The 17,076-nt window shown below is 42.7% G+C and overlaps 1 protein-coding gene across 1 annotated transcript in view; it reads left to right on the forward strand.

Moving 5' to 3' along the window:
* The first annotated feature begins 4,560 nt into the window (after nt 1–4,560).
* Nucleotides 4,561–17,076, forward strand: part of LOC124789205 (cuticle protein 2-like) — a 62,388-nt gene continuing 49,872 nt past the window's right edge. Inside the window, exons 1-2 of the mRNA XM_047256499.1 lie at nt 4,561–4,606; nt 11,289–11,527. Of these exons, the coding sequence (XP_047112455.1) occupies nt 4,595–4,606; nt 11,289–11,527 (251 nt within the window). The 5' untranslated portion in view covers nt 4,561–4,594. The remainder of the gene's footprint in view (nt 4,607–11,288; nt 11,528–17,076) is intronic.

Consider the following 17,076-nt stretch of genomic DNA (forward strand, 5'->3'; position numbering starts at 1 on the left):
CCAGAAGCTACGTACTTTTCTTTAAAGCATTCATAACGTATCCTGTTTCAGACCTCACGTACCATGCTTTGGCTTAGCGCGTGCCTTTCGGCTTCCTCTCATTGTGTCTAGGCTGTCTTGTCTAGACACAACACAACACACTCATAAAACAGAGAGTCCTCCACGCAAGCGAAACACTGACGTTTTAACAAACAAAACGAACTTATAGGAATCAAAAAAGAAGACAGAAAGACCACTGCGAAAATTTGATAAGTGAGGCATACGCAAGATGGTTACCGGCAACAATCAATCAAAACAACAGAAAAGTTTTTAAATATAGAAGCCGACATTAAGAGAAGGCGAATGAAATTCTTTGGTCATCTCAACAGGTTATTTAAAAGGCGATTGACACAAAGGATAAGAAACTATGTAACACCAGTTAAGAACTCAACACCTTGGCTGAACGAAATTCGACAGGACATCAAAACGCAAACATAAGACAATGGACATTTTAGAAATATAAAATTTCACACACAAAGTAGACAAATGGGAACTTAAACAAGAGCAACGTAAAAAAAGAAACATTACGGACCATGGTGTTCGGGACAACGTAAGCAGACCTTCTTAGAAGGATTTAAAGCCTATTGGAGCAAGAAAAAGAACCTAAAGAAAAGTTAATTGTGTTATTTGCTTAACGCCTTCCATTTGTTGGGAGAATTCGCCAATAATAATAGTAGTAGTAATAATAATAATAATAATAATAATAACAATAATAATAATAAATGTTGTGTATATTTGTCATCTGTATCCAGTTGTGTTGGTTCCTAGGTTTGTTGCTTGGTAATAACAGAACATGAGGTGTCGATGAACTTCATCTGACCATCTCTTCCTCCGTCTTTGTTTTCCTTCTAGGGTGGTTGCAGGAAGCATATCCTGCAAAACACCTCTATTTGGATTTAAATCATTTTCCAGTTGGCTAGCAGTGTCGTTACCATTGTGGGCGGGCATAGGGTTCAAGCGTCGTCCCCGACCATGACGGCGCTTGTCCGATGCTTCTTTAGTTCTGTCCTGAACCAACTAATCACACTAAAAGGGGGGTTAGCCCTATTAGTGGTTTGTTCTTTTCGTCGCCTTTTACGACTGGCAGAACATACCGGAGGCCTATTCTTTTCCCGGGCCTCCACGGGGAGAAAGAAGAACTAAAAGAAATATATAGACAAAGACTAACAAAAATACTGAAAACAAAATTGACAGCAAGAAACAAGACAAAAGCTATAAATACTTATGCCATACCAACATTGACCTACTCATTTGGAGTAGTGAAATGGAGTAACACAGACCTAGAAGCACTCAATACACTTACACGATCACAATGCCACAAATATACAATACATCACATACATTCAGCAACAGAAAGATTCACATTAAGCAGAAAGGAAGGAGGAAGGGGATTTATCGACATAAAAAACCTACATTATGGACAGGTAGACAATTTAAGAAAATTCTTTCTAGAACGAGCAGAAACTAGCAAAATACACAAGGCAATCACTCATATAAATACATCGGCTACACCACTGCAATTTCATAACCACTTCTACAACCCTTTAGATCACATAACATCAACAGATACGAAGAAAGTAAATTGGAAAAAGAAAACACTTCATGGCAAGCACCCGTATCATCTAACACAGCCACACATCGATCAAGACGCATCCAACACATGGCTAAGAAAAGGCAATATATACAGTGAGACAGAAGGATTCATGATTGCAATACAGGATCAAACAATAAACACCAGGTATTACAGCAAGCATATTATTAAAGATCCCAATACCACAACGGATAAATGCAGACTTTGTAAACAACAAATAGAAACAGTAGATCACATCACAAGCGGATGTACAATACTAGCAAATACAGAATACCCCAGAAGACATGACAATGTCGCAAAAATAATACATCAACAGCTTGCCTTACAACATAAACTTTTAAAACAACACGTTCCTACATACAAGTATACACCACAAAATGTACTGGAGAATGATGAATACAAATTATACTGGAACAGAACCATTATAACAGATAAAACAACGCCACATAACAAACCTGACATCATACTCACCAATAAAAAGAAGAAATTAACACAACTAATCGAAATATCCATACCCAATACAACAAATATACAAAAGAAAACAGGAGAAAAAATTGAAAAATACATCCAACTGGCTGAGGAAGTCAAAGACATGTGGCATCAGGATAAAGTTGACATCATACCAATTATACTATCAACTACAGTAGTCATACCACACAATATCCACCAGTACATCAATGCAATACAGCTACATCCAAACATATATATACAACTACAGAAATCCGTAATTATTGATACATGTTCAATTACCCGAAAGTTCCTAAATGCAATATAACACATACCGTACAGTTAAAAGGAAGTGACGCTTGATCAAGGTCCGCGTCACTCCATTTTTAACCGGACTTAACGTCTGAGAAAGTGAAGATAATAATAATAATCGTCGTTGGCGTCACCACTCAGTTGATACCCACTGTTGGTTAAATGTTTTCGGTAGACCTTCACAAGCATTACACAAGAGCTCTATGTCACCGTGTTATTGCTACATGTTTTGTAATGAAATGTACCAGATTCCAACTACGTCATTGTTTCAACATTATCGTACATCTCGGAATCCAGTAAATTTTGATCCAACCATTCATCGGGCTACATGTCACATCCACATTTTCGCCATAGGCATAATTTTGTTCTCCCAGTAATTTGCAAGATAGAATTCTCCGTCGCTCACTGAGTAACCCTCAACTCTTGAATTCCCTTCTCATTCAAACCGCATGTTCCACAGCCATAAAATTAACTACGTATTCTCAATTTCAGTCACATGTTCTGTGATGCCTGCATTTATTGTCATTCTGTACGTCTCCTAAAGATCGCCTTAGCGCTTACTAACATTTCCTGGGTAAAAGTCTAACGAATCACTATCTAACAATACCATCAATTGCAATGTAGGTTAGAAATCATATTAATAATGTTGCTCACGCCCCATATGTTCGCTTTGTCGGGCAACAACAAAGTTATTGACTGTGGATGGTATCGTCCGAATGGAAATAATGAAGTCTCTGTAAAAAAGTCATTAATTTTGGCACTTATCTTGAATGGATTCCAACGTAGATATCGTCGAAGTTGTTATGGCTCATCTTGTTGATTCTAGGGTGATTCCACTTTGACTGCTAGAAGGTCCAAGTCTGTATTTCAGCAATATTTGAAGACCTAACAAATGCGTTTTTCAGGAAATTCTTAATAATCAAACAATCCCAGATCAGAACAAAGGTATGGCAGATATAATATTTGACTTGGTGTTCACGATCCACACTTTTATTAAACTTCTTGTTAATTCACATATACTTCTTCTTAATTGTCACATGATCAAGAAAACAATTTTGTATCAATCTTCATATATTTAATTTCCACTTCAACCAAACACAAGACTTGACTGTTCTTTTACAAAGCGAAATAACAACTTATCTTCTGCAAAGTGAAACAAAGACTGCTATGTGCGCATTCGCGCCAAAACGGTTACAAGTAAATCAAAGATTATGACAGTCTCACAGCCAGCCGGAGTGGCCGAGTGGTTCTAGGCGCTTCAGTCTGGAACCGCGCGACCGCTACGGTCGCAGGTTCGAATCCTGCCTCGGGCATGGACGTGTGTGATGCCCTTAGGTTAGTTAGGTTTAAGTAGTTCTAAGTTCTAGGGGACTGATGACCTCAGCTGTTAAGTCCCATAGTGCTCAGAGCCATTTGAACCATTTGAACAGTCTCACAGAAATGAATACACAGAAGAACCATATCACTGTAATATATCGATACATCGGAGTACCTATACATTAATAAAACCAAATGTGAATATTGTCACAAAAATATGTCTGTTACTTCGCAGAAAAGTAGTACGATGTTACTGGTATCGAGAACTGGGGTTGGAGTGCCGTAATGGTCACGTAAATAAAGAACCATTACAACTACGTGTTTATACTGGCCAGTAGGTTCAAGTCGCGATTCTCGATCATCGAGGGCACAGTTACTCAGGCGTTGTGCTGCAAGTAATTTTCTCACGAACCTTGTTTCGAGGAGTGTAAGTGCAGGTTATGACGACATCGGCATAACGGGATAAACTGCTCGGCTCGTATGATCGTCAGCGAGGTATGTAGTCATCGTGATGTGTTTCCGCTTCTGTGTAACGAGCGGTATCGGGTAATTAGCGCACCGCTGCGGCTCAAAACTGGAGCTACTAGAGTTGTCGGAGTAATGACCCTAGCAAAAAGTGATATGTAGTGTGTGTTAGTGGGTGCTTCCAGTAATAGTGAAGCGCGAGGGACAGTTCCCGCGGTCGAAATGTCAAGGCTGGTGGCCACAGCCCACGCCCAGCCCGCCTGCTCCTCACGCCCTCTGCGGAGGGACGGACGCGGCTGGGAGGAGACTTTCTCGCGATGAACCCTGGCCTGGCCGGGCCTCGCTATAAAAGAGCCGCCGGCCGTACACAGAGCACAGTCGCTCCCAGTCGCCTCTGGTCGTACAGCCATCCACCAGCCAACCATGCAGATCTTGGTGAGTAGCGCAGCAGCACCACGTCGTTGCACGAGGCACGCCTTCTTCTCGTTCTAGTAGAACTTACCTTTACTCTCCTTTCACCGTCTACTCCGATACCTCCTAAAGTCGTACTTCATGCACTTAACTTTGTAGTGCACAATTCTTCTAAACAGTCGAGTTTGAAAATACTGCAGTAACTTTTTCTCTGATTTGCTTACTGTCCATAGTTTACTTTCATGCAGATTCCCGCTTGATACGTCCGAGTTAATTTCCACCCGTAGTTACCGCAGCACGGATTCATAGTCTTTGCTTGGAGAACACCTACTTTGGTCTAGTTAGAATCATCTTGATTTGACCATCTTAAATCATTTTTTCTTCTTGATCTTTTGGAAAATTGCTCATTCTTATTCTTTCCTTTCGAGTTGTTTCCAATTATTTTTTACACATCTGAGAACGATACTGGTCAAGCAGTCTACCCCGAGACATCAACAGCTTCTATTTCAATTTTGGTATTTCTTCCTACATTCGGTTTTGTTAATGATTTCGCAAGCGTTGCTATAAGTTGTCTCCTCCCACAGTTCGAGCACTGTGAAACAAGCAGGTTTTGTCATAAAAAAAAAATGTCGTGTGACTAGAGCTTCCCGTCAGGTAGACCTTTCGCCGGGGGCAAGTCTTTCGATTTGACGCCACTTCGGCGACTTGCGCGTCGATGCGGATAAAATAACGATGATTAGGACAACACAACACCCAGTCCCTGAGCGGAGAAAAATCTCCGAACCAACCGGGAATCGAACCCGGGCCCTTAGGATTTACAGTCTGCCGCACTGACCACTTCTTTTTTTTATTCATTTTGTTCAATATTGCTCGTAGCGTTTGGTCTGGGAGGACGTCACAAGACATCCGTTCAAGTGGACCGTTGATTATTTGACTCAGTTTTTTTTATTACAGAGAGTATGCAGCCCTCTGACCGAAGACGCTGAGCTACCGTGCCGGCAACCACTCAGCTACAGGGGGCAGACGGTTTTGTCATGAAACTGCCTCAAAGACTGAAACCGTGACGCGGTCTGGTCTGTTCCCTTTGCCAATATGTTCTTACTGGCTAGGTCAGTCAGGAATGTATCGGAACCAACCTCCACCACTGTAGTTCTTTCAGTACACTTTTCCAACTTTCCGAACACCACAGAACCTCTTCTGTATTCCGTGTAGCACTAGCACTCCTAGAGAAGTGAATATCGTACATAAGTATCGTAAACAGACCGTAAGGGGTGCTTTCAGTACCTACGAACTGTTTATTTTAAACCGTGTGTATTGAAGTACTTCTCGTAAAAAATACGATTCTGCTACACGATTTCAAGTATCGAATGTTTATTGTACTTGAACGGTCTCCCATTTCATTTCGCCACTCATACTTGCGCTCGCTTCAAGCAACATTTACAAACGCTCATCTACACTTGTAAATCACTGTGAAGTGCATGGCTCTATTAGCGAATCGAACTCGGGAAGAATGAGTGCCAAGATGCCTCTTTTTGAGCGCTACAACCAGTCTAATCGTATCATCACGATCGATAGGGGAACGATACGTAAGGGAGTTTAGCATATTCCCACATTCCTCACTTAATGCTAATTTTTGAAACAATGTCACTGGGATTTCATGAGACAGTTCACGAGTATCTTCAAATATCTGGCATGCCAAGTTTCTCAGCATTTATATGAACGTCTCCTCTGCACCCATCAATGCTGTCCTTCTGTGTATCTGTTCAATTAACCTAAAAATCCTACCTGGTAAGGGGCCTACACATATGACCAATTTTGTAAATGGGTCACAAGAAAATTTTAGAAGCTATCGCCTTTGTAGACCAATCCATTTCATTGGCCCACATTATGTTACACTTACATATTTGTAAGAGTTGATTGATTCCAAGTGTGATTTATTAATACTGCAGTGATTAGACACTTTTTGCTTTTTGAGTCGTGCACAGTTTCATATTTATGAACATTTAAAGCAAGTGACCAGTAGTAGCACTTTATAAACTTACTAGGTTCTGACTGAATATTTTCTGCATCTTTTTTCACATTGTGCTTCATTGTAGATAACTGCACAATCTTCAAAGACTTGAGGTTTCTATAAAATTAGTCTGTCATGTCAGTAACATACGCAAAACATGAAAAGCAAGCGTCCCAACACACTTTACTAGAAAAAAACTTAAGCTACTCCACACATGTCAACGTCTCTCCATTCTCTCTATCAACAAATCCTCAGTCCAGTATAATGTTTGTTCAAAAAAGCGTTGCTGTCATACTGAGTCAAACACTTCTTGAAAGTTTCACATACAATACTACAGTTATTCGTACATATGTGCTGAATATTCTGAGATCTGCGGCTTCTCTTTTCATTGAAATTCACTATTCATCACCTGAATTAATTTCACTCACATGAAATAGATGGAGTTGATGAGGATGCAATGAGTGACTTGGTTTCAGTTGTTTACTCTACGAAAATGCTAAACTCCAAGGTAAGGATTTAATGATTACCAAAAATGTGTGCCGGGCCTGAATTCGAAACCTAATGTTCTGCTTATCACAAGCTTTATTTATTATATCTGAACCCACCTGAAGGCCCTTTCATTTAATCTTACCATGTTCCATACACTGATCATAAGTTAATCCGATTTTCGCTTTAAATTTAGGTAATTTTATCAGTTCATTTACAAAAATAGTAAAGGTCGTGGCAGCCCGATTTCCTTGCTCGAAAACAAGCAAAGCGTCACATATCAGATGTACTGATTTGTCCCACGATGATGGAGATTTGTTTCTCAATTTGGTCCTACGAAACTGGACGTGTAAAATAAAATAAATTATAATCCCATTTTTCTTAGCTAGAACGTACCATCTACTTCTCATTACGTTGTGACCAGTCACGTGCTGGGCATTTTGTCAGTAAAAGTAGGATGATAACTGCAATTAAATTTCCCTAGGCGAAACTACCTCTATAACACTTTCCGTGACTACAATCCGCTGAGGCAGTGTTTACAGTTTTGCAAATCGTACCTTCGAGTGGTCTATCAAAATATAACATATTCTACAACTGGTTCCCCGTCTACATTTTAACACCTTAAACCCATACAGTTGCATAATGGAATGCGGAAGACGCTATCACATTGTTCGGTCCCATCCCCATTTAGTTCCAATGAGAACAAATATTCGGAGGTTTTATGTACTGTCAGGTGCTATTATTTCTTCTAATCACCCGTGTAGGATCTTCTTATGTGTTATGTTCTGACGGTAAGGTTGATAGTTCGTGCCCTTGTTTAAACAAGGAGGCACATTGTATCATGCGACCTAGTACGGACTTCATCCACTTGCAAATTGATAGCGTGAATTTCCCGAGTCCTCTGTTTCTCAGTGTCATCCACGGACCGTCTCCAGTGAAGTGAATTTTGTAATCACTGATATTGAAACCATCAGGTCATTGTAAGTGCTAATTTACTTATCTTTCTTACTGAATATGTCGGGCAGGTTGAAAGTATTATGCCCTGTACTGTACTAGCTTTCGCAGTTACTATCTTCCTATCTACAATCACAGTTAAATCCGAATTATGGGAGGTATAAATGACATAAAAGTTCAACACTTTACCGTTTAATACAATAGCAGCAGCAGTGTAAACTTTACATGTTACATGCCCACTTTCTTCAAAATTTTCCGATAGTTATTGACAGACTAGCATTATAGTATTTCTCTGAATGTTGTCTTCTGTCTTCTTCTTGGTCTTTTTTACCTGTTAGATAGTGCCTTTCCCTTTATTGCAACACGAACAATAAAAAGTATTCTAAATTATTGCCTGTGATAATCTATAATTATGGCTCATTTCAAATGGTTGTTTGTGCAATAAGAGCTTATTGTTGCTTTCATATTTGGTAAAACATTAATAAATCAGTTGATTTCTATTAAAGTTCAGTGGCTCAACTACTTTTAGTACACTGGTGAGCCGTTACCCTGACCATTACTACGAAGAGGCAACTGCAGCAGTTCATAATAGTGATGCACTGTAGTAATTAGATTGTATGTCTTGTGCATTAAACTGTACTCCAAAAGGGAGGCGCCACATGTGGCCAGCGTCATCTAAATGTCTCTAATACTGCTTATTCTCTGACCATCTGAACATCGGTGATGGAGCAAGTGGGCAGTTCATATCTAAGCTCCAGTTCTAGAGAAGTGGGTTCTATTTACCGATGGAGCCAGCTAGATCTAGGTTTCCTGTGGCTTTCCTGAACATTTGAGTGTGAACACTGAGTAACCGCTACGAAATGATGGAATTAGTGGCAACTCAGAGTTGAATTTACGACTGTAATGGTCATGACGTTGTAAAGTCAAACCAAAATTGTAGTTCCTTTGGAGTAGGTGAATGCTGCATTTCCGTGTCCCTAAATTGTGTTTATTACATTTATTAAGAGCTTTCAAGCACACTCTGTCTTGCATGACTTGCAATTACAAAATTAGGCTCTGCTCTGTCCCACTATGTACAGGATGAGTCGCATAAAGCGTAACATCCATCGTCTCTCATGAATGATTCAGGTTAGCAAGGCAAAGTTTTCGGAAAATCATGGAAGCAGAGAACCATGTAAAGTTTTTGGATGCTAAAACACTTTAAGCTCTGAAATAACAGTAGTTCAGGTCTTTTAAATGTTACGGTTTACTTCTACTACGGAATTCGAAGTTGCTGAAAAGAAGCATCCTGTGATGTAATGCTTGTGAGTATTGACATTTTATATTCTCAAAAGCATCCGACAAATACTCTTCCACTGGAGTGGAATCGGCTACTGTGGTGCAAACATTGTCAGGTTATATGCAGTAAGAAGATACTACAAACTTGCAAGATAGATGGTATTTTACGTTGACACAGTACAAGCTACGATTTTTGTAAATGAACTGTATCGTAATTTGTAGCCACTGAGAAGGGCTTAGGAAACAATTTGAAATATGTCTATCTACACACATTCAAGTGAAAATCTTTTGTGGAATCGTGTAAACAGTGAAAGGTTTTTAGGAAGCGACAGAGGCTGGCAGCGTCTACGTCATAACACTTGATTCCGGCCGCCTTTCCTTCCGATTTTAGCACCTTCCCAGGATATGTTTGCCAGAAGCTTCAAGGCCAGAAAAGGTAAATCTCTCTGTTTAAGGAACAACAAAAATGAAGGTAAAGTCTGTGGGAATCAAGCTGTGAATGGACTTCTGGCCTGACTGCAGCTAGAGTGCAGCCCTTCGTTTGGTGCAGCACTAGAAGGGGGAGGGTAGAGAGCCCATCACATTGGGTGCCTTTTATCCTTGTGGAAGGTTCCCCGTACTCAACCTGATACCAGGCTGAGTGGAACTGGGGTCGTCATGGGGGGACTGGAATTAGAAAAATACTTACCTCTCTCTGTTTTTCTTGAGTCGTCGAACTTCGACAGGTTTCTACATATCTACATCTACATACATACTCCGCTAGCCACCAAGCGGTGTGTAGCGAAGAGCACAATTCGAGCCAAAGTCATATCCCCCCCCCCCCCCACCCCCTCCCCTCTGCACCATTCACGGATCACGCGAGGGAGAAACGACTGTCTGAACGCTCTAATTTCCCTTATCTTTGAATGGCGATCATTGTGCGATGTGAAAGTTTGTGGTAGTAATATATGCTCTACATCCTCGACAAAGATCGGATTTCGGAATTTAGTGAGCAGCCCTTTCCTTTTAGCGCGTCGTCTATTTGCAAGTGTGTCCCACTTCAAACTATCAATGAGATTTGTAACGCTCTCCCGATGGCTAAATGTACCAGTCACGAATCTTGCCGCTCTTCTTTGGACCTTCTCAATCTCTTGAATCAGGCCCAACTGGCAAGGGTCCATACAGACGAACAATACTCTGAGGCTGGACGAACTAACGTATTGTAAGCAATTTCCTTTGTTGAAGGACTGCATCGCTTCATGATTATACCAATAAACCGGAATCTAGAGTTCGTCTTACCCATGACTTGTGTAAAATGGTTCAAGTGGCTCTGAGCACTATGGGACTTAACATCTATGGTCATCAGTCCCCTAGAACTTAGAACTACTTAAACCTAACTAACCTAAGGACATCACACACATCCATGCCCGAGGCTGGATTCGAACCTGCGACCGTAGCGGTCTCACGGTTCCAGACTGAAGTGCCTAGAACCGCACGCCCATTACTTGTGTAATCTGATGATTCTATTTGATGCGACCCTCACGAATTCCCCTCGTATGCACGTTTTCTTCTCTGAATAGAACTTTCAACTTACATCCTCAGTTATTTGCTGCATTTTTTTTTTAGTCTCTGTCTTCCACAACTGTTTTCACCCACTCTGAAGCAGTATTGAACCAGGGATCTCCAGGGCTGGGGACGAGCACTCTAAACTCAATACCACATGAGAATTTACACTTACTTCAACATGTCGGTTGATGCTAGAGTTACGAGAGCACAGCATGGAGCAAAATTACATGGCCAAAAACTTCATTTAGATACCTAGAAACGTTCAGGAAATAAAAGGGTGTCATGCATTAAGTGACTCACCGTGTACGTATTGTCCCTGTGGACACTGGTTTGTAGTTAGCATCTTGAAGACTTGGGTCGCACTATTACTACAATAATATCTGCATATTCTCGAGTTAGCTATGGCTCACACTGCGGAACTTTTCCTTCCAGACGGTGCTGAGCTGCCTGCTGGCCGCCGCCGTGGCTAAGCCGGGCTTCCTGGGCGGCGCCGCCCCCGGCCTCCTGGGCGCGGGCTACGCGGGACCCGCCGCCTACGCCGGCTACGCGGGCTACGCTGGCCCTGGACACTTCGCTCCAGCGAACATCGTCATCGGTCCAGGCGGCGTGCCCCTCGACACGCCGGAGGTGGCCGCCGCTCGCAAGGCGCACCTGGCCACCGTCGCCGCGACGCGCGCCCGCGACGCCGCCATCAACGGCGCCGCCCCCGCCTACGCGGGCTACGCCGGCACCGCCCCCGCCTACGGTGGCTACGCGGGCGCCGGCGCCGCAGCGGCCGCCGCCGCCGCAGCCGCTGCTGCCGCTTCTGCTGGCTACACCGGAGCTGGCGCCTACGGTCCTGCCGGCCTGGGCTACGCAGGAGCCGGTCTGGCCGCTCCCAGCATCCTGGCGCTCAAGGCCGGACACCACCTGGGCTGACTGTGAGGTCCGCTGACCCTCCTAGACTGACCGACGGACGCGTGCACGCACTACTCACACGCTTCAAGCATTTGTACAAAGTTATTTATCAATAAAACTACTTTTGCAATTTCAAGTAAATTACGAGTCTAATTTTAATTTGAGCTAGACACATTTTCAGCATTCATTACCATCTAACATGTCTGAGCAAACGGCCTTGCTGAGTGGTAACAACAGTTCCCATCAGGTCACCAAAGTTAAGCACTGTCGGGCTTGTCTAGTCTTGAATGGGTGACCTTCTGTGTCTGCTGAGTCCTGTTGGTAAGTAGGGTGGACTCAGCCTTCATGACTCCTATTGAGGAGCTACTTGATTGAGAATGGTGTGCTGACCACATTCCCCTCCATATCCGTGTCTAGTGAAGCCTATCGGCTGAGGATGACGCGGTGGTCGACTGGTTCCACTTGGCCTTCCGAGTCCTCAGTATGGAGTAAGTCGTCTGACGAATAGGTCTGGATGAATACTGAGTGGAGCCTACAGCACTAAGGACGTGCGGGGTCCCTTCTTCTTTTTCCTCGATTTCTGCTTTCTGTCCTCATTTGGCTCAGTCTCCTGCTTGGCCAGGATGCAGACCTTTTATCTTGAGGTCTACTCTGAGGGCATCTAGTCAATGCTACCGTGTCTCCTGATAGGACATTTGCCATCAGCCTGCATTTTGTCATTTTTTTTCCTTGATATGCTCGAAGTACATCTCTGATATTGTGCAGGATATTTCTCCTGGTAGCATCTGCATGGAGTAGGAGGGCGGTTGATACTTCCTCCAGTAGAGTACGAAAAGTACTTTTATTTTACAGAGGTCACCGCAAGGGAAATTTTGCACAATCATTTAAAAGACATGTTGCAGTTCATTTAGACGATTAAGGTTACATCTTGAACTAAACAATTACAATGACCAAAGCAGTAACGCACTTCAATTACAGCTCTGAATACTTAGTTACTAGCAAGACTGACATCAGATCTCCTGTAGAAAGGGCACCCAATCAACACATCAAATAAACACGACTCCATGCTGGCGTTGTGGTTGCATTGGAAGTTATGAATACCATAGCGCCAATGGGCGACGTGACAGATTCAACAAAATGGTGCATCAGCGAGCTGCAGCAAAGTTTAAAACCTGCCTGTCAGAAATCTCCAATAAAAGCGACTCAACACGACGCAGGATGACACTGTTGGATGACACCGTTCCCCACGGTGCACTACACCCGATAAACGGCGGATACAGCCCGTCCATTGTAATGCGCGGCGCCTCTGCAGTCTTCCATAGCAGGGTTCTAGTACGAGACACGGCGAACTAGACACTTCTCTCTCTCTCTCTCTCTCTCTCTCTCTCTCTCTCTCTCTTTCCCCTCACTGCCATGTGGCGACGTTAAATGGTCACTTTTCCTCTTCGCTTGTCTGTTAGCGGGCCACGGCGAAGACCACTCCAAGCTGCTATCGAAATAAGTCATTCGTCGTGCAATGTCAAACCGTCAGGCCAGATGACCACTGAGGTACTTTGGTTGTCATCACTCTGCTCCTTTTGTTGATGGCAAATGTTCTGCTACATGCAAGACAATTGGGCGGACTGCATATCAATGTATTTTTTCAATGAGTTCGCCATTTAAGCTGTGTATTGCTAACGAGATTCGTAATTTCGGGAGTGAGTGAGTCATCAACAGCGGTTTTTCAACGAAAGTGCCTGAAGTTATTAGCCTTTATCCGATCTATACCACCTGTCTTGTTGGTTTCCGTATTACTTGCATTGTTTAACAGATCTTCAGTCATCTTGACGCTGAGGCGTAAACTGTTCAGAGCGGTCCTTCCACTCTTGGAAAGACGGATAATACACCATATTGACAGGAACAAGAGGGAACAGTAAGCATTACAAGATAACCGTCTGTATACGTTAATGAAATGGCTCTGAGCACTATGGGACTTAACATCTGAGGTCATCATTTCCCTAGAACTTAGAACTACTTAAACCTAACTAACCTAAGGACATCACACATATCCATGTCGGAGGCAAGATTCGAACCTGCAACCGTAGCGGTCTCGCGGTTCCGGACTGAATCGCCTAGAACCGCTCGTCCACATCGGCCGGCCTGTATATGTTAATACCACAGCAGCTGATCGGAACGAGTAAAGTAAGCGGCCGATTACACCAAAATCAATTAAAATTAAGCACATCTTAAAGTATTAGTGTCTCTGCAAGTATATTTGTTTGTTACTCAGCTGGAAAACAACACTGCTAAGAAGCTCTCAACGTTAGTTAACGTTTTTGGATTCGGCTGTTAGTCGTTAGACGTATATACTACAAAATGCAGCTGAGAACCGCGGGCAGCAGTTTGACGACCACTTGTCAAATGAATATAGAATATGGGTTGAAAGTAAACCGAAGAAAGATAAAAGTAATGAGAAGCAACAGGTTTACATGTACATCATAATCTGCAAGCCACCTAACGGTACCGAGCGAGGTGGCGCAGTGGTTAGCACACTGGACTCGCATTCGGGAGGATGACGGTTCAATCCCATCTCCAGCCATCCTGATTTAGGTTTTCCGTGATTTCCCTAAATCGTTTCAGGCAAATGCCGGGATGGTTCCTTTGAAAGGGCACGGCCGATTTCCTTCCCAATCCTTCCCTAACCCGAGCTTGCGCTCCGTCTCTAATCACCTCGTTGTCGACGGGACGTTAAACACTAACCACCACCACCACCTAACGATGTGTGGCGGAGCAGCAGACGTGAGAATAATCATAAACTTAACATAAATATCGCGAAGCAAAAAGTGCACGAAATTAAGAAGCTCTTCTACTTTGGAAAGAAAGTAACAGATGTTGGAGGAATCAAGGAGAACATAGGAATCAGATTAGCACAGGCAAACTGGATATTCCTGGCCAAGAGAACTGTGCTATAACATCAATCATCGGTCTTATCGTGAGAAAGAAAGTTGGCAGAACGTACGTTCGGATTATAGCGTTGTACGAGTGTGGCAGAGAGTATGGGTTGTGGGAATACCAGAAAAGAAGAGAATCGAAGCGCTGCACATATGTTACTATGGAACAATGTTGAAAATTAGGTGACTGATAAAATAAGGAATGCGGAGGTTCACCACAGAACCGGCAAAGAAAGGAACATTTGGAAAACACTGGCAAAGAACAAGGGTATGGATGACAGGAAACGCGTTAAGACATCAGGGAGCAACTTCAACGGTTGTAGGTGAAGCTGTAGGGAGTAAAAACTGTAATGGAAGAGAAAAACTGGAATAAATCCAACAAATAATTGAGGACGCAGGGTGCAAGTGCAACATTGAGATGAAGAAGTTGACACTAGGAAAGAGTTCGTGACGGGCCGCATCGAACCAGTCAGAAGACTGATAGTTGGAAAATAATCTGAGACAGCATCCGCTGTTCTACTCAAAAATTGGAATTGCGGTCGTCCGTGTGTGTGTGTGTGTGTGTGTGTGTGTGTGTGTGTGTGTGTGTGTGTGTGTGTGTGGTGTGTGTGTGGGGGGGGGAGGGGGGGGGGGTTACCAGGTGTTCCGTTTTTTAACGAACTGTTCGGTACTTCAGCCCTGTGTTCGGCATTTTTAGAATTCCATTCATATCATTAATTTGATTACTGAGTTGCAAAATTAAGTCAAGAAGCGTTTGGTACACTGTTGCCAGCCGATGCGTGCTGCATTTGGAACAATTACGAAGTGAAACATCTACGTCCACAAACTCACTTTCTTCGAAAACGTTTTTAAATGGAGTCACGCCTAAAAGTAAAAAAAAAAAAAAAAGAAAGAAAGAAAAGAAAAAAACCTAGCAAAAGAATAATTGCGGCTCCATGGAGCAGTTCGTATATGGATGGAATCGTCAGTAGCACGATTCATTCATAGCCCGACGTGAGAAACAGACTGACTGCTGGTATGATTGTCGTGACCATTAAGTCCCGCTTTGAGCGGGACAGTTCCTCTTCGTCTTTCCCGTTCTCACCAGCCAGAAGGAAAATGACCCGGTTTGCAAACAGGCCAAACGATAATTGATTAGACGTACCCCCCTACCTGCTTATATTCTTGACATCCGAAACGTACGGCTGACAGCGGCAGCGCGGGGGGCGTGTACATGAGAGGGCGAGTCACATGCGAGACAGATTCTGCCGCTCACCTGTCACCAATCACGCGGCGCGAGTGCGTATCTGACGTGCGGCAACATTGTTTAGTTTTAGTTTTTATTGAAATGTTCGGGCGCACGTGCACAGCCAAACAAGTCAGTGAACGTTTAAGCATTTGCGTGTTCGTAACATTAGAAAAATACTTAATACCTTTAAGTGCTCCTAGTTTATTTTGTCCCAATAAACAAAGCCTGCAGTATTTTAATGTTTATCACACAAAAGCATATAATTTTGTGTGGTTCTTTTAAACAGTGCACATAAATGGACCGTTAGAGTACTGAATTTTACATTCTGAAAAATTATATAGATAATCTCTGTAGCAAAGAAATTTCCAAATAAATTTAAATTCCAGGGTTTAAATTTGCCCATAAAAATTGCACCAGATGGGTACAAAAAGAAAGTCTGTCAAATTGACATTCATTGCTGGGAACTACATTTTTGTTAACCCCACTCAGAACACATTCGATTTTAACGTACACTTGAAGAAATAGAACGACCCCCATCACAATTTTCCTGAAGTTCTTCCTCTGAATCATACTCTTGTTCGATAGCAGAACTGTGATCAATGGCTAACGTAAAATTGTCTTCTTTTTGGTTTATTTGTTCATACATATCACTCTCAACTTCCTCCGTAGACCAACTAACAATTTCATCAAACTCGGGAAGGTTAAAACTAACACATTCGTGCGAACACATTTTGAGCTATAGGGTACCGCACTGAAGAAAACAGGTACGTAGTTCAAGAGGCGCGGTCTAGGAGACTCCAACACCTATCAGTAAGACGTGTCAACAATAAACACAGAAAGCGATAAGGCAACCGACGACAAAACATCATAGGCTTGGTAGTTTAAGCCGCGATCACCCGCGTTGTTAGAAAAAATCTAACATTTATGATTTTAGTTGAATATTCCAGCGCATTTCAAAGCTAATGAACTGACGATCTAGAAGCGATTTCTTTCATATCCCGTGCTTCAATTAATCTGTGGCTCGACAGTCAAATTTCAGCAATAGCTTGCTAGTTGTACCATTATTTGAAATGGTGAGCAGTGTGAGATTTTTTCTAACACTGGAGTGTTTAAGTAACAATTACTTCTCGTTTCGTGGAATACCGCCTCGCTTCACTTTAAGTCT

The sequence above is a fragment of the Schistocerca piceifrons genome, chromosome 3 (genome assembly GCF_021461385.2).
Source record: "Schistocerca piceifrons isolate TAMUIC-IGC-003096 chromosome 3, iqSchPice1.1, whole genome shotgun sequence".
In the NCBI taxonomy this organism is placed as follows: Eukaryota; Metazoa; Arthropoda; class Insecta; order Orthoptera; family Acrididae; genus Schistocerca; species Schistocerca piceifrons.